The 21,347-nt window shown below is 41.6% G+C and overlaps 1 protein-coding gene across 3 annotated transcripts; it reads left to right on the top strand.

Annotated features, from left to right (window-relative positions):
• Nucleotides 1-1,198: 1,198 nt before the first annotated feature.
• On the top strand, nucleotides 1,199-19,577 carry ZNF84 (zinc finger protein 84). 3 transcript variants are annotated; one of them, XM_058531117.1, is made up of 5 exons: nucleotides 1,199-1,304; nucleotides 4,105-4,261; nucleotides 10,072-10,198; nucleotides 10,863-10,958; nucleotides 16,227-19,577. In XM_058531117.1, exons 2-5 carry the CDS (start codon nucleotides 4,214-4,216, stop codon nucleotides 18,209-18,211), a joined length of 2,256 nt encoding a protein of 751 aa, XP_058387100.1. In that variant the 5' UTR covers nucleotides 1,199-1,304; nucleotides 4,105-4,213; the 3' UTR covers nucleotides 18,212-19,577. The 3 variants fall into 3 exon arrangements, with proteins under 3 accessions (XP_058387100.1, XP_058387102.1, XP_058387101.1); XM_058531119.1 differs by lacking the exon at nucleotides 4,105-4,261 and having other exon boundaries at nucleotides 10,091-10,198; XM_058531118.1 differs by lacking the exon at nucleotides 4,105-4,261.
• The last annotated feature ends 1,770 nt before the right edge of the window (nucleotides 19,578-21,347 follow it).

The raw sequence follows: 21,347 nt of genomic DNA, 5'->3' as shown, positions 1-21,347 counted from the left end.
ATTGGGTCATCTGTGAGGATTACATTATAAAGCACGTAGTGTTTTGTATTATGTATAGAAAGCACTCAGACTTTAGCTATTGTCATTACAAGGAACTAGTCACTTTCCTTTTAATCTCACTTATTCCTCAGTTGGACCCAGAGGTCCACTTTATCCTCACCATTTTAGCAGGTAAAAAAAATGAAAGATTAGAAGGCAAGAAAGGAACGTTATTTGAGATATGGAGTGTCATTATCTAATGATTAAAGAATAATCCTCCAGAAATATATACGCTCTATGCATCTCACAACATAGCCTTAAATATACAATCCAAGCGTCAACAGGATTACAAGGAAAAACTGACCAATCTGTAATCATCTTGGGAGATTTTTAACACACTTTTCTCAGAAATTGCTAGAACTGGCAGACATAAGTTAGGAAGGTTATAGAAGATTTTAATAGGAAACGAAGGCTCAGAAAGATGAGGTTTGTTTTTGTCCAAAGTCACATAGCCAGTAAAAGGAAAAGGTTGATTGAAACTCAGATCTGTTTTAATACAAATCACATAAGCTTTCCAAAATTCCATCTGCCTAAAATAGAATTGTGATGTACTTGACAGCATCTGTTAAAGAGATTTATACTTCAGTGCCCACAGTGAACGTGGAATGATCTCAGAATTGCTTTATTTCTGATATTTCTTTATCTGTTTGCAGAGACATAGATTTCTGCTGCTGTTTTACACTATATCCTATTTCTTTCCCTGCTAGCCCTGTTGTGGTTATATAGAAAAAACACTCTGGCCTTAGAGGGTCAAGAATGCCTAGTTCCAGGCTGGCCCCGTGGCCTGGCGATTAAGTGCACGCGCTCTGCTGCTGGCGGCCTGGGTTCGGATCCCAGGCGCGCACCGACGAGCCGCTTCTCCGGCCATGCTGAGGCCACGTCCCACATACAGCAACTGGAAGGATGTGCAGCTATGACATACAACTATCTACTGGGGCTTTGGGGGAAAAAAATAAAAAAAAAAAAAAAAAAAAAAAAAAAAGAATGCCTAGTTCCTAGCAAGAGAGGAAAGGGTTTTAGGTGCAGTGTGAATATACCAATTAAAGTGTATTTGTCCCTAAGTCCACAGTTCCTGGTTCCCTACGAGTAAGCCTACACACGTGAGATGAGAAAGGAATTCCTCGAAGCAGGAATTCATTCTCAGTGTAAAGACCTAGCCAGGACCTCACACCAGAGCTTTGGACTGAAGCAGAAGAGCCTCAGGATAGAACAGATCGGACTTGCTGATCATCTCGTGTAGGCAACAGAAAATGACCATGTTACAGGTGAGTTGATTATTTATTCCTCATTATTTTTCCAGGGGATTAGAAGAGGTGTGTAAGTCTTCCAGGGAAAAAGAAAAGTATAAATAGTTAAGAAATTGGGAAAATAGCCTCAGGATAGAAGATCCGGATTGGGATAAAATTGGAGCAGTGATATGTTAACTATAAGACCTTGAGAGTTCTTAAGGTTTGAATTTTTATAAGCCATAGTGTCCTACATAATTATTGAATTTGAGCTGCAAACTGGTACTCCAATTTTTGGCGGTTGTAATAAAGAAATATGAACATTTATATGAGTTGCATTATCCAAAGGAAAGAGCAAACTGATTCTTCATGAAAGTAAATATTTCTTGGTCATTCCTTGATGAGGTCTTTGAATAAATGATGTAGTGAGTAATGTCCTCAGGAGAAATGTTGTAATAAATACCTGGGTCTTATGGCTGTTTTTCACCATTTTCCACAGAGTGACCAAGGGGAAAATGCCAGAGCAGAGCATAGTGACCATAAGTATTTATTTACTTACCTCTTTAATTGTGAAGCAGAATTCACATGCAGGAAAGTACATAAAATGTAAAAGTACAGCTTAATGAATTATTATCAACTGAATACCCATGAAACTTCTATTCAGGTCAAGAACCAGAACCTTTCAGCCTGAACTCAGCCCTTCCTGTGCCTGCCGCCCCGCCCCCCTCCCTCCCCCCCATACCAGGACCCCGACTGGTGCCCATTTCCTCACTGTTCTGCCTGGTTTTACTCCTAAGTCTTCTTCCTTAGACACTGCACTTTGGTTTGTCTGCTGTGGTGGATACTCATTTGTATTTTGCTTCTTTCACTTGACGTTTTGTTTGTGAGATTCATCGCAATTACAACTCTCTCTCCAATTAAGGTAGCTTCTTCGTATCACCAAATCCAATCAGTGTTCAAATATCCAGTTGTCTCATAACATCCATAAATTGTTTGCAGTTTGTTTGAATCAGAATCTAAGTAAAGTTCATACAGTGTATTGGTTGATCTGTCTCTGAAGTCTCTTTTAATCTATTGGCTCTTCTCAGTTTTTTATAGCCAAATTATTTGTTGAAAAAGCCAAGTCATTTATTCTGTAGTTTCCCACTGTCTGGATTTTGCTAATTGCTTCCCTACAGTGTTGTTAATGTATTCTGTCACCGTGATTCCTATAAATTGGTAGATATAGAGCTGTGCTGTTCAATACAGAAGGCACCAGCCACATATGACAGTTTAAATGTAAATTAAATCCCTCAGTCACACTAGCCACATTTCCAGTGCTCAGGAGTCACAAATCGGACAGCTGTGAATTGGATAGCAGAGATAAAGAACATTTCCATCATTTAGAGGCTTGATCAGATTCAAGTTTGACTTCTTGGCAAGAATGCTTCAGAGGCTGTGGTATGTCCTTTCTGGAGGCACATAATGTCTGCTGTTCTCTTTTTGTCAAGCTAGCAGCCTTCTGTGATCATTGCCTAGATGGGTTATTTCAGTAGGGGTATAAAATGATGACATCCTACTTCTATTATTTCTTCTTTATTTATTAACTAGAATACTACTTTCTAGCATGACAAGATATATCAAGGCTCAGTTGATACATTTTTTGCCCCAGCCCTGCAATTAGCCATTTCTACAGTAAATAGTATCTTAAAATTTATTTATTAATTTTTAAAATTTTTTGTTGCCAAAACATGGAAATATACTAGATTTCTGCATATTAACTTTGTATCCAGGAACTTTTTAAGCCCACTTATTAATTCCAATAATTTTTCTTTAGATTTGATTAGATTTTCCATGTTCACAGACATATCAGCAGTACTTTTTTTTTTTAGGAAGAAGAAATTCCACTGAATTTGTAGTTTGCTAAGAGTTTTATAACAAATATTGATTATTTTTCCATTTTTAGTGTGAATTTTTTTAATCTGCTTATTCTTTTTCACACTCTTATATTCTTTCCTTATAAAATCTAGGCCTTCATTTTGAAAATTTTAAACGTGCTTTTTAAAAACTCGGTTAGATTTTTCTATTTATAGTTCTTACAATGTATGTTCTTCATTTGCAGATATGTTTCATCTGCATCTATTGAGGTGATTATATATTTTTTCTTAATCTGTTAAGGTAGTGAATATCACTGATTTTATAAAGAAAAGTTAAACCAACCTTGAATTTCTGGGATAAACTCCAATTTAGTCTTGATATATTTTTTTTTCCTATATTGCTCAATGAAGTGTGGTAACATTGTTTAAGATTGTCACATTAACATTCAGGTGTAAGTTGGTCTTTTCCTTTCTTGGGATATCCTTATTGGGTTTTGTTATCAAGGTTATTCTAGTATCAAAACGTTTAGAGTTATGTTCTTGCTTCTGTACACTAAAGTTTAGTAGAATTGGTATTATTTCTACATTAAATATTTACAGAATTAACTGGTAAAGCCATTTTTTTGTGAGAAGATTTTAACTCAGGGAACCGATATTTTCCACATGACCGATGTGCAGTGTTATAAAATCATTAATGGGTAAATGATCCGTTCAAAGAGCAGGATAAAACAGTAGATTTTAGTGTAACAGAATATGAAAAGTTCATTGATAAAGTTGAAGATTCTACAATACAACTCATCTTTAAGAGACCACCAGTTGGTTAGTTTTGGTGTGGTATCAAAGACGACTATCCATAATTAACCAGTTCTAATTGTTTGTAGAGTCTTTTGGGTTTTCTTCATTTGCCCTCATATCATGTATGAAAGTTTTGCATCTTCCTTTCAATATTTATACCTTTTCCTTGCATTTATTGTGCGGGGCAGGACCTCCATAAAGTGTGGACTGGAAGTGCGTGAGGGGGCATCCTTGCCTTACCTGCCCTGTCTGCTGTATAGCGCATTATAGCAGTTCAGTTCTGACACCAACTGTCTGATGTTAGCACAGACTCCAGCAAGACTGCCATCACTTCAGTTGCTAGCTGTAAGTTTGGGGGTCCCCAGGCCACCTGCACTTCTGACCATCTGGCTACAAATTTGAGGGGGTTCCACTGGAACAACTCATAGAACTCAGGACAGTACTATACTTAGAATTACAGTTTTATTATAAAGGACACAGGGCTGGCCCCGTGGCTTAGCGGTTAAGTGCACGCGCTCCGCTGCTGGTGGCCCGGGTTCGGATCCCGGGTGCGCACTGACGCACCGCTTCTCTGGCCATGCTGAGGCCACGTCCCACATACAGCAACTAGAAGGACGTGCAACTATGACATACAACTATCTACTGGGGCTTTGGGGAATAAAAAAGGAGGAGGATTGGCAATAGATGTTAGCTCAGAGCCAGTCTTCCTCAGCAAAAAGAGGAGGATTAGCATGGATGTTAGCTCAGGGCTGATCTTCCACAAACAAATAAATAAATAAAGGACACAAATTAGGACCAGCCAAATGAAGACACACATAGGGTGAGGTCTGGGAGAGTCCCAGTATGGAGTTTCTGTGCCCTCTCCCTAAGGAATCAGGACACATCACCCTCCTGGAACATGTTTGTGTTCACCAACCGGGAAGCTGACCTGAGGCTGCAGTGTCCAGAGTTTTTATTGGGTATTCATTGAGTAGGTCTGATTGATTGAATCACTGCCCATGTGGTTGAACACAGTCTCTAGCCCTCCTCCCCTCCCTGGAGGTTGGGCTGATATCTGGCTCAAAGCCCTAACCCTCTAATCAACCCTTTCCAGCATGGCCCGTCCCTGTCTGCAGACTATCTGGGAGCCACCATGAGTCACCTTGATAGCATAAACTCAGGAGGGGCCCACCATGGGTATCAGACACTCCTGTCACTGCAGAGATTCCACGGCTGTAGAAGCTCCATCCCAGGAACCTGGGACAAAGACCACACAAATTCTTTATTATACAACAGGTAGCCATTAGCTACGTGTGCTATTTAAATTTAAATTAGTTAAATACAATTTAAAAGTCAGTTCCTAGTCATCTTGAAAGTATTCAGTAGACACGTGTGGCTTGTGGCTATTGGACTGGACTGTGCAGACATAGAACATTTCACTCATCACAAAAAAATTCTGTTGAGGGCCAGCCCGGTGGCATAGTGGTTAAGCGTGTGCGCTCCGCTGCGGCGGCCCAGGGTTCGCAGGTTCAGATCCCAGGCACGCACTGACACACTGCTTGTCAAGCCATGCTGTGGCGGCGTCCCATATAAAATCGAGGAAGATAGGCACGGATGTTAGCCCAGGGCTAATCTTCCTCACAAAATAAAATAAAATAAAATTCTATTCAACAGTGCCTTTCTAGTCCTCAGGGAGCAAGTGTTCAGTGTTTTACCATTAAGTATGATGCTGGCTGTAGATATTTTGTAGATCTTGATTATCAGATTAATTTCCCTTCTATGCCTAGTTTGTTGATCATATTTACAATTAACAGATTTTCATCCCACTTCTGCATCTGTTGGATGATAATGGTTTTCCTCCTTCATTCTGTTAATATGATTTATTGATTTCTGAGTGTTCAACCTATCTTGCACTACTGCAGGAAACCTCATCTGGTCAGGCGATGTTATGCTTTTTATGCATGCTTGATTCAATTTGCTAATATTTGGTTAGGAATTTTGATTCTGTGAGAGTTAATTGTCTGTGATGTTCTTTTCTTGTTGTGGTCTTGTCTGGTTTGTGGTTAGAGAGGTCTGTTGGCCTTATAAAATGCGTTGAGAAGTTTGCTCTCGAAAGAATTTATGTGAGATCATTTTATTTATTCCCTAAATGTTGGGAAAAATTCACCTCTGAAGCCATCTGGACCTTGAGTTTTTTGAAGGAAGGTTTTAAATTGTGGGAGTCAGTTTCTTTTTTTTTTTTTAAAGATAAGCATTTTATTTTATTTTATTTTATTATTTTTTATTTTTTATAATTTTATTTATTTATTTTTTTCTCCCCAAAGCCCCGGTAGATAGTTGTATGTCATAGCTGCACATCCTTCTAGTTGCTGTATGTGGGACGTGGCCTCAGCATGGCTGGAGAAGCGGTGCGTCAGTACGCGCCCGGGATCCGAACCCGGGCCGCTGGCAGCGGAGCGCGCGCACTTAACCGCTAAGCCACGGGGCCAGCCCAAGGGGGTCAGTTTCTTTAACAGTTTCAGGACTAATTCAGATTTTCTCTTTATTCTTGTGTCACTTTTGAAGACATTGTTTTTCAAGGAATATATCTGTTTCTTCTAAGTTGTCAAATATGTTGGCATAAAGTTATTATTATAGTGTCCTTTTTAATAGCTTTATTGAACTATGACTTCAGTAAGATCCACCCGTTTTAAGTGTATAATTCAGTGATTTTTTTTCTCATGAGGAAGATTGGCCCTGAGCTATCTGTTGCCAGTCTTCCTCTATTTTTTGTATGTGGGATGCTGCCACAGCACAACTTGATGAGCAGTGTCTAGGTCTGCGCCTGGGATCCGAACCGGTGATCCCCGGGCCACTGAAGAGGAGCACGAGAACTTAACCACTATGCTGCTGGGCCGGTCCTGTGTTATTTTTTGTTTTTTGGTAACATCATGTTGTGTAACCATGATCACAATCCAGTTTTAGAAAGTTTCCGTCACCCCAAGAGACATTTGCAGTCGATTCCTGTTCCCATCCTCAGCCTGAGGCAACCATTAATTTGCTTACTCTCTGTATAGATTTTCCTTTTGGATATTTTGTGTAAATGGATTTGTGTATTGTGTAATCTTGTGTGTCCAGCTTCTTTCAATTAGCAGATGTTTTTGAAGTCCATCCATGTTTTAACAGATGTCAGAAATTCATTCTTTTTATTGTTGGATAGTATTCTGTGTATGGATACAGTTTTTGTTTATCCATTCCCCACTTGATGGACATGTGAATTATTTACACTTTTTGGTGGTTACAAGTAGTGCTGATATGAGCAATCATGTACAGAGCTTTGTATGAACATGTTTTCATTTCTCTTGGGCACATACCTAAGAGTATAATTGCTGGGTTATATGGTAAAATTATATTAACTTTTTAAGAAATTCCCACAGTTCCATAGTGTCTGAACCATTTTGTTTTCCTACCAGTATGAAGTTCCAGTTTCTCCACGTCCTTTCCAGCACTTGTTATTGTCTGTTTGATGATAGTCATTCTAGTGAATGTGAAGTGGTACCTCATTGTGGTTTTAGTTTGCATTTCCTTAATAACTAATGATGTTGGTCATCGTTTCATGTGCTTATTAGCTGTTTCTATATCTTCTTTGATAAAATTATTCAGATATTCTGCCTTTTATTTATTTATTTTTTCCTGTGGAAGATTCACCCTGAGCTAACATCTGTGCCAATCTTCCTCTATTTTGCATGTGGGTCGCCGCCACATCATGGCTGCTAAACCGAGCCCGGGCCACCAAAGCGTACCAAACTCAACCACTAGGTCACAGGGCCGGTCCTGCTGCCTGTTTTTGAATTGTTGTTTGTCTCTTTATTATTGAGTTTTAAGAGTCGTTCTTGTAAGTTCTGGGTCACGTTCTTTATCAGAAATATGATTTGCAAATAATTTTTTCCAGTCCATGGCTTGTCATTTCATTTTTCAATGAAATGAAAACGACATTTCATGTCATTGTCATTTGAAGTGCAAAAGTTTTAAGTTTTATTTGCACTTCAATAGGAACGTAGAAATCTTACCACCATTCAGATCCCGTTATCCTCTTTCCTTTACGTTATAGCAGTCTGATATATTACACCTACATGTATTGAAAGCTCCTTCAGAAAGTGTTAGATTTTTGCTTTCAACCATCAAACATACTTTAAAGAACTTGAGGAGAAGAGTGTGTCATAGTTTCTAGATATTTGCCATTTCTCCTCTTTCTTCGTTCTTGGTTTTCTAACTTATCCTCTGGAATTGTTTCCATCTGAAGATCTTCCACTGGTAACTCACAGCAGGTCTGCTGCCCTTGAATTCTCCTAGTTTCACGTCCTGAGAAAATGTGTTTTCACAGTTATTCCTGGCTACGGAATTCTGGGTTAACAGCTCTTTCCTTTCCACAGGTGTAAACCGTTCCGCCTCCTCTGGCTCTCTGCTTCTCGGTGGAAGTTTGCAGTTGTTTGAATCGCCGTCCCCATAAGTGGTGTCGCTTTTTCTCTGTCTTTATTTTGTAGCAGTTGGAACCTGATGTGTGTGGTCAAGGATTTCTTTTATCCGTTGGGGGCCACTGAGCTTCTTGAATCTGCAGACTTGATATCTTCTGCCATCGTTTCTTGAAACTTCTTTCTTCACCGTGCTCTCTTTTCTCCCACGACATAGAATTGGTATTGTCTGCCGTGTCCTGAGCTCTGTCCATTTTTAAGTCTTTTTCGCTTGGTTGCTCAAAATGGGTACTTTCTGTTGACTGTCGTCAGGTTCACTGGCTCCTCTCAGAGGGTAGGGTGTGCTGTTTAGGGTCCGGTTTCTTATTTTACGATGGTATTCTGGATTTTTTAAAGAGTGTGTTTATGTTTTCTTGTCTCAGGAGACTTTCGGACAGAAGTTCATCTTGATCTGAAATCCAGAAACCTTTCTAAAACCTAAGTTTGGTTATATCACTCCCATCCTGTAAAATCTTTCATGGCTAACTGTTGGCAACATGACAGTGTCCAGCCGTGTTAACCACCATCTGCCCATCCTCCCTTTGTGGCCTGTGACCTAATCACTGCCCCACCCTATGATCTAATCTCCACCCCCAGCCTGCGACTTAATCACTGCCCCACCCTGTGATCAAATCACCACCCCCACACCCTGTGACCTAATCACCACCCCACCCTATGATCTAATCACCCCACACCCTGTGACCTAATCACCGCCCCACCCTATAATCTAATCTCCACCCCCACACCCTTTGATTTAATCACACCCCCACCATGTGATCCGATCTCCACCCCCACACCCTGTGATCTAACCACTGCCCCACACAGTTGGGTTGATCTCATTCAGCTGTTTGCACCTCCTCACCCCCAGCAGTTTTTGGGTCTGATAGTGGAGCTGCCGTCTCCCAGAATGCCTTTGCACCCTCTTTTGTGTGGAAAATGCGACTGATTTCCTAGAATTCATCTCAAGTGTTACCTCTTGCAGAGAGCCCAGCTTGACCTCAAACAGGACGATGCCCTCCCTGCTTATACCCACATGTGCCCTCATTTCTTTTTTTTTTTAATTTTTTTTTTGTGAGGAAGATCAGCCCTGAGCTAACATCCAATGCCAATCCCCCTGTTTTTGCTGAGGAAGATTGGCCCTGAGCTAATATCTGTGCCCATCTTCCTCTACTTTATATGGGATGCCATCACAGCGTGGCTTGACAAGTGGTACGTCAGTGCACACCCGGGATCCGGACCTGCGAACCCCAGGCCACCGCAGTGGAGCACGAGCACTTAACCGCTGCACCACCCGGTTGGCGCCTGTGCCCTCATTTCTGTCTTAGCTGTTGTAACCACCTCCTTTATTTATAGGTGTACTTGTTTGCAGCCCTCTACAAGACTGAGCAGGTTTTGGGGATATTGTTTTATTATCTTCTTTTGCTGCTGTCTCTTCTGGTGCCAGATTTGAGGTTCAGTGAATATTTTGTTGGTGACTCAGAAGTCAGTGTTTTCCAGTTCTCACGTATTGTGTAAATGGAAAGATGGAAGAACGCATCATGGTATTTCATCCCACAGACTAGCAAGAGCAGGGGCTTGGGACTCTCCGTGCCTTGTTATGATGCGTGATGTGCTCCCGCTCCAGCACCCACTTCCCTCATCCTGCAGTGGTAGTGCTTCAGGTTTACTAGGCTTGTGCTCTCACAGGAGTCGTTCTCGTTTGAAGATTTGTCGGTGGACTTCACCCAGAAGGAGTGGCAGCTCCTGGGCGCCCCGCAGAAGGACTTGTACAAGGATGTCATGTTGGAGAACTACAGCAGCCTTGTGTCGCTGGGTAAGGAAAGCTTCCCAGGGGACCTCAGACTGGGCTCAGTACATTGCCTTTTCTTTTTTAGTTGCTGAGAGTGTTGAGGCTTCTGAAATTTTTAGTGATTTTGGACCTAAATTTAGGAGATCAAAGTTCCTTGGACTTTGACACCAGGGAAAGTGTTTGGATCTCACCTTCCAATAATGAGGTCTTAATTTCATTGTGTAGCCTCTGAAACTAATAGTAATGGGGGAGGGGTTGGGTCGAGGGTGGTGCATGTAACTTACTCCGTTCTACATCCTGTTCATATGTTGACTCATGTAACCGTCAGAGCAGTCCTGTGCGGCCGGTGTGATTGCTCTCCTTTTTTTATAATGAGGAAATTGAGGCAAAGAGAGGTTAAGTAACTCCCAGGGAGTTAGTAAATGAAAGAGCCTGGATTTGAACCCAGGCAGGCTGGCACCAGAGCCTCTGAAGTGTTTATGGTTTGGGACTTGAATTATAGTCAGAGATTTTTAGACCCTGTTAGCTCCCAGAGAGACCATTACTTTTCTTTGAGAATTATTTGCTCTGTTGATATACAAACGGGTAGCTTCACTGGGTCAACTCTGATGCCCAACCTTGCTCATTCTTCGGAGGCCCTAAAGCCCAAGCGGTCAGGGCCAAGGCCTGTGTGGTTTCCCTTGAACAGGGTATGAAGTTAGAAAACCCGAGGTCATCCTCAAGTTGGAGCGAGGGGAAGAGCCGTGGACAGGCGATGGAGAAATCGCAAGTTCAGACCCTCTGGGTGAGTGTATGAGAACCAGGCCGGTGGGAGGGGGTGGCAGTGTCTCAGCTGGTCAGTGGGTTGGCATCTTTGGAACGTGCTTTAGGGAGCTCTTTGCCAAATCTCTCAGGCTTTGGTGGTGACTCACAACTGACACGAGCTCCTCAAGTAATCACATTCAGATGTGGCCTCTGCTTGGAGCCTAAAGCAGAATGTTTCGGCTTGTCTGGGCCGTGTCGTTCTTCCCCGTCTCTTGCGTCTGGGACTTTGACTCCTTATTGGGTGTTCTGTCCCTGACGTGTTTCATCTCCTTCTGTCCTCCCTTCCCCTGTAGTCAAAGACACTGCTGCTTGTACATTCAAGTATTCTTCTTTTTCCCCTCGTTTTGAGTGTCTCTGATGCCCAGAGAAGTTCCCTGTGAAGCCCCATGTTCAGTCTCTTTATCAGAGAACGGAGGCATCATCCTTCCAGTTTGTCCTTTTCATCTCTTTTTAGATTAGGTTCTGCTGTGCTTTTTCTATAGATGGCACATGGAGTACATTGAATGATCTCTTTCTGCCATTCTTTCTTACTGAGTTTTTTGCCCTTTGGAAAATATCTTTTTAGAGCCTTCCCTCCTCAACTCCCACTTAAAACTAAGCCCATGACGTCTTGTTCCTCAGTTCTCCAAATTGCTGGACGGATCTAGATTCTGATCTTCTTTTATGTGTTATCCCATATTTGATTCCCAAAGCACCGAGCACTGCTTTGAGGAGTTAAACCTCCTCCTCCTTGTTATCTGCCTGTGACATTGGCTGACCTCAGGTTCCCTCAGAAGCAGACCCTGAGATACGTATCTGAGTGCAAGAATTTTTTGAGGGTGTGATCCCACGGTGTAGGGGGAGAAAGGGAAGTGAGATGTGGTGGGAGGAGTAGTGCAGTGAAGGGCGTTACTGCTGCTGTGGGCGGTGGGCACTCAGTGCTGCTGGAGCGCTGAGGGACCAGGAAGCTGGTGTCATCCTCCCAGCTCCTGTCTCCCGGTGGTTGAGCATCTCTGAGTAGTTGAGAGAGTGTCATCTCTCTCTGGGGAACATCAAGTCTCCAGAATGTTCAGCGTTCTGCACACAGACCCAGCATGCACTTGCGGCCTTGGAAAGGTCTCAGGTGGAGAGATTCGGGCACCTGGGGTGGGCCCCACATCCGCCCAGCTGCTGGTGTTCCCTGATTGTAGCTGAGGGCTGTGGGTGAGGCAGCAGGAGCACCTGCTTCAGCTGTGGCCTCTTCCACAGTACACGCCCGTGTGCCCTGTTCACCTATTTCCCCTTTTCCTTCCAAATTCACAGTCAGTTCCATTTAAACATTTCTCAGTGTTTTCAGACATGTACTATTTATTCTTCTCTGCATCTGAACTTTTGATCATGCTATGTTTTTGTTTTTTTTTAATCTAGAAACCTTAATTCTTTCTGCCCAAACTCTGTATTCACTGCATCAGTATTCATAAAATGTTCCTTGACTGCTCCAGCCTAAATTTTTCTCACCTTTTTCTGAAGTCCCATCCCAGACCTGATCATGGTGTGTCATGTTTTTTAGTTGGTTGGCCCCTGAGCCATGTTTGCATGCATAGACCCAGGGCTTATGATTTAATATCTTCAGTGATGGGACACATAATATTCATTCAATAAATGTCTCTCCACAAGCCCGTTAGTTTAGTTCAGGTGTTTTTAGCCAGTTATGCATCAGATTACCTGGGGATTTTTTTTTTCCCAGTGATGAGCATCATGGATCCATTACCGGAAACTGATTCAGTAGAGTGGTGTATATGTAGCTTTTAATTTGGTATTCTAGTACTGAAACTCGTAATTTGAAAAACCTATTGTGATTTTTATGTGCACCTCATTAGTTGAGACCCACTACTCTAATGACTACTAAAAATGATTAACAAGTAAGAGACCTATAAAATAAGAACTTAGAAGCCTAGAACTTAGTTAAGAAGATGTGACATTTGCATCCAGTTTTTTTTATTCAGTATTTAAACATTGAGTGTTTATGTTTCATTGCAATGCAGTGCAAAGTTAGTTATCAAAATTAATTACACAGTCAAGGACTGTGTGTCAGGGTCCCCAAGACCACCCCATGTTCGGAGAGTCACTAGAAGGACTCAGAATGTAGTTGTACTTAATGTTCAGATTTATTACAGTGGCCTAACCAGAATACACAGCTTCATCCCAAGGGAGGAGTCACAGAAGACTCTGGAAGAATCCAGAGCAGACTTCCTGGGCTCTCTCCCTCTGCGAGGGCTACGGAGAGCTCACTTTTCCTTCAGCAGCAAAAATGCAGTGACGTGTGTGATGTGTCTGCCCGGCGAAGCTGATTAGAGACTCGCATCAGCCTCTCAGACTCCAGAAGGGAAGCAGGTGCTCGGCATAGACCATGTTGTCTGTACACGCTCTAGGCACAGGGGCCACTTTATCAGTTAGGGAGTGGTGAGAACTGTCCCGAAACCCAAGTTTTCAAATGCCAGCCAAGGGCCAGCCTGGCAGGCCTGTCTCTGCATAGCTGTCTCAAGCCAGAGGCTAGCTCTTCTCCACAGACCGCTGTAGCAGTTCATAGAACATTGAATACAAACAGATTCTCCTATTTCTCAGGTATTGTGCTGGGTGCTATTGGTACAATAGTGAGCATTAGAGACATGTTCCCTGCCCATGTAGTGCTTACTTTCTAGTGGGAGGATAAGAGTGAACAAGTTAGCACATAATCAAGATAAAATCCAGACTCTGAAAGTATGATTGTAGAAATAAATTAAGTGATGATGTCATAGAGAGTGTATTAATCTGTTCAGGCTGCCATAACAAAGTACTACAGACTGGGTGGTTTGAGCAGCAGAGAGTTATTCTCACAGATCTGGAGGTTGAAGTCCAAGATCAAGGTGCCAGCATGATCGGGTTCTGATGAGGTCTGTCTTCCTGGCTTGTAGACCCACCTGTAGCCTTGTAGCTCTGTCCTCACATGTCCTTTCCTCATTCATGCATGTGGGCGGAGCGGGTGTAGGGAGTTCTCTCTGGTGTCTCTTGTAAGGACACTAATCCTGTTGGATCAGGGCCTCACCCATATGACCTCATTTTTCCTTAATTACTTCATTTGAGACCCCATCTCCATATACAGCCACACTGGGCGTTAGGGCTTCAGCATATGAATTTTGGGGGGACACAAACATTCAGTCCACAACAGGGTAACGTGGAGAAGCCAATTATAGATGTGAAGTGAGCAAGCTACCTGAAGAACTGGGGAGAAGTGTCCCCACAAGGAATGACAGATATGAATGTATTAAGTCGGGAAGGGACTTAGTGACTTTGAGAAACAGAAAGGAAGGCTATGTGTCGAGGTCAGTGTGCCAGGGAGATAGAGGTTGGAGAGGGTGCAGGAGCTGGATTGATGATACATCAATCTGTAAGCAATAGAAAGGAATCTAGATTGATTTAAATTAATTTAAATAAAGGTAAAGTTATCTGATTTACATTTTTAAGAGTCAGTCTGACCACAGAATGGAAAATATCCTTGGAAGCAGGGAAACCAATTAGAAGGATGTTTCATTGAGATAATAAGCTGGAGTAAACTACAGCAGAGAAAATGATGGAGAGAGTTGGAATATTTGGAATATACCACAAATAGCCAAATACGAAGAGTCTCATTCTTCTCATGGGAAAAAATTAAACAAAAATTTGGAGGAAGGTAGGTATTTCCAAATGTGTACTTAGTTGAATAATGTAACTTTTAAAGTAACATTTTATTAAAGTAACATAAAACTGTAAGTTTAATTTACACATATTCCATTTTCTACACTCACATTTATTCAAATGTAACATACATCTCAGAATTAATGTATCTGGTAGACTCTTGATTTTAGTCCCAGACCTCTTTTTCCCTCCGTCTTCCCAACTCAGTAATTAACACCACAATCCACTGAATTGCTCAAACCCAAAACCTAGGCATCCTTCCTGATTCCTTGCTTTCCCTTATCCCCCACATATCAGCTCCATCAGCAAACCTTGTTGATTCTACCTCCAAAATATATATGGCCAACAGTGAGTTGTGGGTTTCCTGCAAATTTATTGCCCTCAATTGACATTTAAGTAAGTCCTTAAAAAATTTTTAACATTACTGATTGTCTTTCATACCTGTGGGTATGACCTCAGAAAAAATTTCAAGTATAGATTCTTAGTGAAAAATAAGCCTTTGGAAGATCACTTAACCCTGGCATAAGTGGTTATGTTGTGAGGATAATGGAAATGGAGCTATGTAATAAATGACAATCCCACTCTCAGCATACTTTTTTTTTTTTCTTATAATTTTTATTTATTTATTGATTTTCCCCCCAAAGCCCTAGTAGATAGTTGTGTGTCATAGCTGTGCATCCTTCTAGTTGCTGCATGTGGGACGCGGCCTCAGCATGGCCGGAGAAGTGGTGCGTTGGTGCGCGCCTGGGATCCGACCCCGGGCCGCCAGCAGCAGAGCGCACGGACTTAACCGCTAAGTCACGGGGCCGGCCCTCAGCATACTTTTAAGAATGGGAACATGTGTCTTGGGACAATTTCAGTGAAAGAACACATGGACTTTAGAGTTTTCTCTGGACAGTTTAGATGAAAGATGATGTGTTTTGAATGTGTTATGTGAAGTGGTTTTCCTGGTAGTAATGTTGAAAGTATATATTGTAAGTTTAAATAAAACTTTTCAGAAAATTTGAGAATAGGAAAAAGCACACAAAATATTTCTCATTCTTCAAGCTGGAAATGGTTTTAGCCAGTTAACTCTATAAAACTTGTTAATTTTCTTCACAGTACTTTCCACAGTGAACAGTCATGTTGTTTCTTAATATTATCTATTAATTATCTTTTCCTTTGCGATGTAAGTTTCACAATGGCAGGGGCTTGTTCTCTTATGTCTCCAGCACCTCACATGCCCCCTGGAACGTGGTGTGTCAGTCGGTGTTGAGTAAATAATTCCTCAGGACATTGGATCAATACCTCCTTTCTTTGTTCCTCATTGCTCTTCATGTATTTTTCACATTCTCTCCTCATTTTGTAAACTTCTGTTTGACAACAACCAAAGGTAAGTTAATCTACTGTGTGTTTCCTGTTCCTGTTTACAGCATTTCCTTTGTTTTTTGATACCTACAGGATAGACACTATATTTGGGACTTATTTGAGACTAAGAAATGAAGCCTTAAAAAGCATTCATCCTCAAATAGCATTTCTCATATTTTATTGAGTGACCACAATTATGGAAAGATTCACAGGGTTTTTTTCTTTATAGAACAAGTCTTAGAAGCAAGTGGTCACGTGACATGGCACCAGGATACCCAAGAGAAGCTTAGAAACAGGAAACAACATGATGAATGTGATGCATTTGGAAAAAATTTCAATCTGAGCATGAACTTTGCTCCTTTAAGGAAATCAAACAATGAAGGTGATGTAGATGGATTAATTTTAAAACATCATTTAGATTTACTTATTCCAAAAGCAGATTATGGAAAAATGGAACCAGATGACCTAAATGTTTTTGATAAATTGTTTCTCCATACCAGACCCGAGGAAACTGACACTTGGTTAAAATGCTATGAATGTGATAAATATGATAAAGGCAGCTGTAAGAAGTCACAGATTATCATATATCACAGAACTCGTTTAGGGGAGAAACTCTATGAATGCGGTGAATGTAGGAAGCGCTTCACTAAGAAATCAAGTCTTATTAAACATCAGAGCAGACATGTAAGAGAGATAGCCTATGGCTGTGGTAAATGTGGCAAAACCTTTCCCCAGAAGTCACAGTTTATTACACATCACAGAACTCATACAGGAGAGAAACCTTATGATTGTGGCCAGTGTGGGAAGGCCTTCTCCCAAAAGTCACAGCTCACATCCCACCAGAGGACACACACAGGAGAAAAACCATATGAATGTGGTGAGTGTGGGAAGGCCTTCTCCCGGAAGTCACATCTCATATCACATTGGAGGACACACACAGGGGAAAAACCCTATGGGTGCAGTGAATGTGGGAGGGCCTTCAGTGAGAAGTCAAATCTCATTAATCATCAGAGAATTCATACAGGAGAGAAACCTTTTGAATGCAGAGAATGTGGGAAAGCCTTCAGCAGGAAGTCACAGCTTGTTACCCATCACAGGACGCACACAGGAACAAAACCTTATGGGTGTAGTGATTGTAGAAAAGCCTTCTTTGAGAAATCAGAGCTCATCAGACATCAGACTATTCACACTGGAGAGAAGCCCTATGAATGCAGTGAGTGTCGGAAAGCCTTCAGAGAGAGGTCAAGTCTTATTAACCATCAGAGAACCCATACAGGAGAGAAGCCTCATGGATGCATTCAGTGTGGGAAAGCCTTCTCCCAGAAGTCACACCTCATATCACATCAGATGACACACACGGGAGAGAGACCCTTCATATGCATTAAATGTGGGAAGGCCTTCAGCAGGAAATCCCAGCTTGTTAGACATCAGAGAACTCACACAGGAGAAAAACCCTATGAATGCAGTGAATGTGGGAAAGCTTTCAGTGAAAAACTAAGCCTCACTAATCATCACAGAATTCATACAGGAGAAAAGCCCTATGTGTGCAGTGAATGTGGGAAAGCCTTTTGTCAGAAGTCACATCTCATATCCCATGAGAGGACACACACAGGAGAGAAACCCTATGAATGCACTGAATGTGGGAAAGCCTTTGGTGAGAAGTCAAGTCTTGCAACTCATCAGAGAACTCACACGGGAGAGAAACCCTACGAATGCAGGGATTGTGAAAAAGCCTTCTCCCAGAAGTCACAGCTCAATACTCACCAGAGAATTCACACCGGAGAGAAACCCTATGAATGCAGTCTTTGTAGGAAAGCTTTCTTTGAGAAATCAGAGCTAATTAGACATCAGAGAACTCACACAGGAGAAAAACCTTATGAATGCCCTGAATGTAGAAAAGCTTTCAGGGAAAAGTCAAGTCTCATCAATCATCAGAGGATACATACGGGAGAGAAACCCTTCGAATGCAGCGAATGTGGCAAAGCCTTCTCTCGGAAATCACACCTCATCCCACATCAGAGGACACACACAGGAGAGAGGCCCTATGGATGCAGCGAATGTAGGAAGGCCTTCTCCCAGAAGTCACAGCTTGTTAATCATCAGAGGATTCATACAGGGGAGAAACCTTATCAGTGCACTGAATGTGGGAAAGCCTTCTCCCAAAAGTCACAGCTAATTAATCATCAGAGAACTCACACAGTAAAGAAATCCTAGGAATGGAGTGAATATTAGTCTCTGACAGAGATCTTACCTCATTGTACTTGAGAAAATGCAGTTGTGATAAATCAGATAACAGTCACATCACTGTATATGTCTGAGTACTCTTAGGGTAGGAGTGATAATGAGGTTCTGAGCTTACCGCAGATGCTTCTAATACGTTTATATCAGAATTCATAGAGTAGAATGAGCTTATGAAACGCAGCGGATTTCAAAATCCTGTCAAACCTCATATGGTAGAAAATTAACAGCAAAGAGGAATTGTGAATTGTACCTCAGATAGCTTTCCAGAGGTCAAATCTCATTAGCTGTTGGAAACATTCCCACTGGAGATAAATCTTAGTCCAGTGAGTGAAGGAAAACCCCATGAATGCAGCAAGTGACATAATATTTTCATCAAGAAATGACAGCTCATTGTCCATAAGAAAATGCCCTCAGGAATGAAATTCTGTGAAAATACTGGATTATGGGACAATCTTCAGCAGGTAATCCAACCATATTGTATTTTGGAGAATTCATATTGTGGGGTAAACCTAATTTAAAGTCATTGGAAATATGTGTTCCTAGAAATAATGCTATAAAGGGAAGCCATACACTTTTTATAAACATGGGTACCCAAAATACCCAATTTAAATGGTTGACAGGTGTTCACTCTGAAGTATGAAGTTTTAAAGATATATGAATAAATTGAATTATTGGAACATCTAAATAAGAAATTTCTCAGTGGTATTTATGGCTTATTTTCCTGTGTCACATATGTGTACTTTGGAATGGCATATGGTAGTGTAATTGGGAGCATGAAATGCACACAACCTTGTAGTGCCTCTGATGTCTGTGGAGACACATGCAACTGGTTTTTCCATTTTAATGATATTATAAAAATGGTAACTAATATCACGTCTTATTGCTGAATAAGTAGCTTAAGTAATGAATGAGAGTAAAATGAGATACCACATCTCTTTTTCCCTTGTGGTTTGTTGGCATATCAAAGGGGTCTGTTATTACTGACCTTTCTCTTCAGTAACAAAAGCCAACATTATATAAAGTCTCCTGCACCCTCAGAGTCTGAGAAACAGTTTATATAAGTATTCAAAGGCAAGAAGCACAGACCAGCACTGGTGACTCATGATGAACTGAGTGAGCAGGAGGAGGGTGAGCACTGTGTCACTCAGCACTCAGACGAGATGGCAGTGGTGCTGAGCACAGTCTGTTTCTCAGTGAGTTACAGGCCTGTGAGCATCACGTTCATAAAGTGCTGTGTAACAAGTGCAGCTTGTACTTTAGTTTACTCTGATGAGTGTCATGGATGCTGTGTGCTGCTCTTATGTTTTTGATGTTTCATAAAGTATCTTGTAAAAAATTAGATGGAGAAACCAATTATTTGAGTCACTCCAGAAAATGTAAAATATAGAGAATTTTGTGGTGAGAACTATATTTTTGATGTATTCAGGGAGGCCTGTTTGGCGTTCCTGCACGTGTCTGTGACTACTGGACAGGCATCAGGAAGCAGGATTTTCGTTACTGCATCATTTGCAATACTTGTTGTCCTTCCTTCAGCAGTTGTATCACCTGCGCGGAGGCTCCGCACCGTGAGCTGTGTAAGTGTGGTTCCCTTGAAAATGCGTGAACCATCTTGTAGTTTAGTTAGGGTTTTGTAGCGATCTCTCTCTAATGTTACTTGACAAAGTCAACAGTATTTTTTGTACGATGGAGAAATTCAGAAAAGTCCAACATTGACCTTGTTTCCAAACTGGGAAAAATCAAGGCTTCTCTTGTGCACAAGTTGTTCTCTCTGTATGGTGTGTCGCACCTTTGATTCCAGCAGTATTTTTTTCCTTTAATTACCCATGTTACATCATGGTTGAAAAATTAGGACTTTAAATAAATGAGAGTAATTTTCTAAACCATGGTACCAGAATTTTAACAGCCAGATAATCCTGGCCTTCCACATATTAATTTTAAAATCATCTAATTTCCCAAATTTGTATTCATACTCAAATTTATGGACTTTCTACTTTTCTCCCTAATGCCTAAAGCTCATTTTACCAGATGTAGGAAACACACCTTTGTAAACGAACAAATAGTTACAGGGTGACATTTTATTTTATTTATTTATTTATTTATTTATTTTGTGAGGAAGGTCAGCCCTGAGCTAACATCCATGCTAATCCTCCTCTTTCCTGAAGACCGGCTCTGAGCTAACATCTATTGCCAATCCTCCTCCTTTTTTTTCCCCCCAAAGCTCCAGTAGATAGTTGTATGTCATAGTTGCAAATTCTAGTTGCTGTATGTGGGATGCGGTCTCAGCATGGCCGGAGAAGTGGTGCGTCGGTGCGCGCCCAGGATCCGAACCCGGGCCCCCAGTAGCAGAGAGCACGCACTTAACCGCTAAGCCACGGGTCCGGCCCCCAGGGTGGTATTTTACTTTGTGTTTTTTCCTGTTTTTTTTTCTTCCCGTCTCTCATGATTCTCTTCCCTTGTCCCAGAGATTGAGTCATTAGGTCTTGGATTGAGCTCAGGAGTCTGTTGTCTAAACATTTCCTAATTTTGTTTACTGCAATTCTAGATTATTACATTAACTATTAAGCAGTTAAACCTAGTACTTCCTTCACTAGATAATGAAACTTTGGCATTCACCTATTGATTGACTGCCCAAGAGCAAGATTTTTCTCCTAAGGGTCAGATGTTAGTCATAGGGAGGGCTGATACTGGCAACTGAGGTCTAGTTTATCAGAATACCCGATGAGGAGCCCCCGGCGTGTGTAGGACTCACTGGGAGCTCTGTGGTTCTGAAGTGTCACAAGAAGGCTCTGATTCTGATGTTAGATATTTTTAGTGTCCGTTTTTTAAATGACCTTGGTAAACTCCCCATAATGTGTCCCCACATTTCCCCTCATTGATTTCTACCACAAACCCCACATGAAGAAGAAAGCCAGTTTTAAAGTTAGCTGGATTGCATACAGTTTCATGGAGCCCAGTAGGTTAGGTTGAGATAGAACACTCAGGGAAACAGACGTCCCTTTCCTTTCCTCTCACCACCCAGGGCCTTCCACTGGCCTGGAGGCAGTTCTACAGGGGATGGTTTCTGTTGCGTTCTTTCACTAAGGAGTGGATCTTCTGGAGGTCCAGTCTG

The sequence above is a fragment of the Diceros bicornis genome, chromosome 35 (genome assembly GCF_020826845.1).
Source record: "Diceros bicornis minor isolate mBicDic1 chromosome 35, mDicBic1.mat.cur, whole genome shotgun sequence".
Classification (NCBI taxonomy): domain Eukaryota; kingdom Metazoa; phylum Chordata; class Mammalia; order Perissodactyla; family Rhinocerotidae; genus Diceros; species Diceros bicornis.
This window is presented reverse-complemented; position numbering and strand designations above follow the sequence as displayed.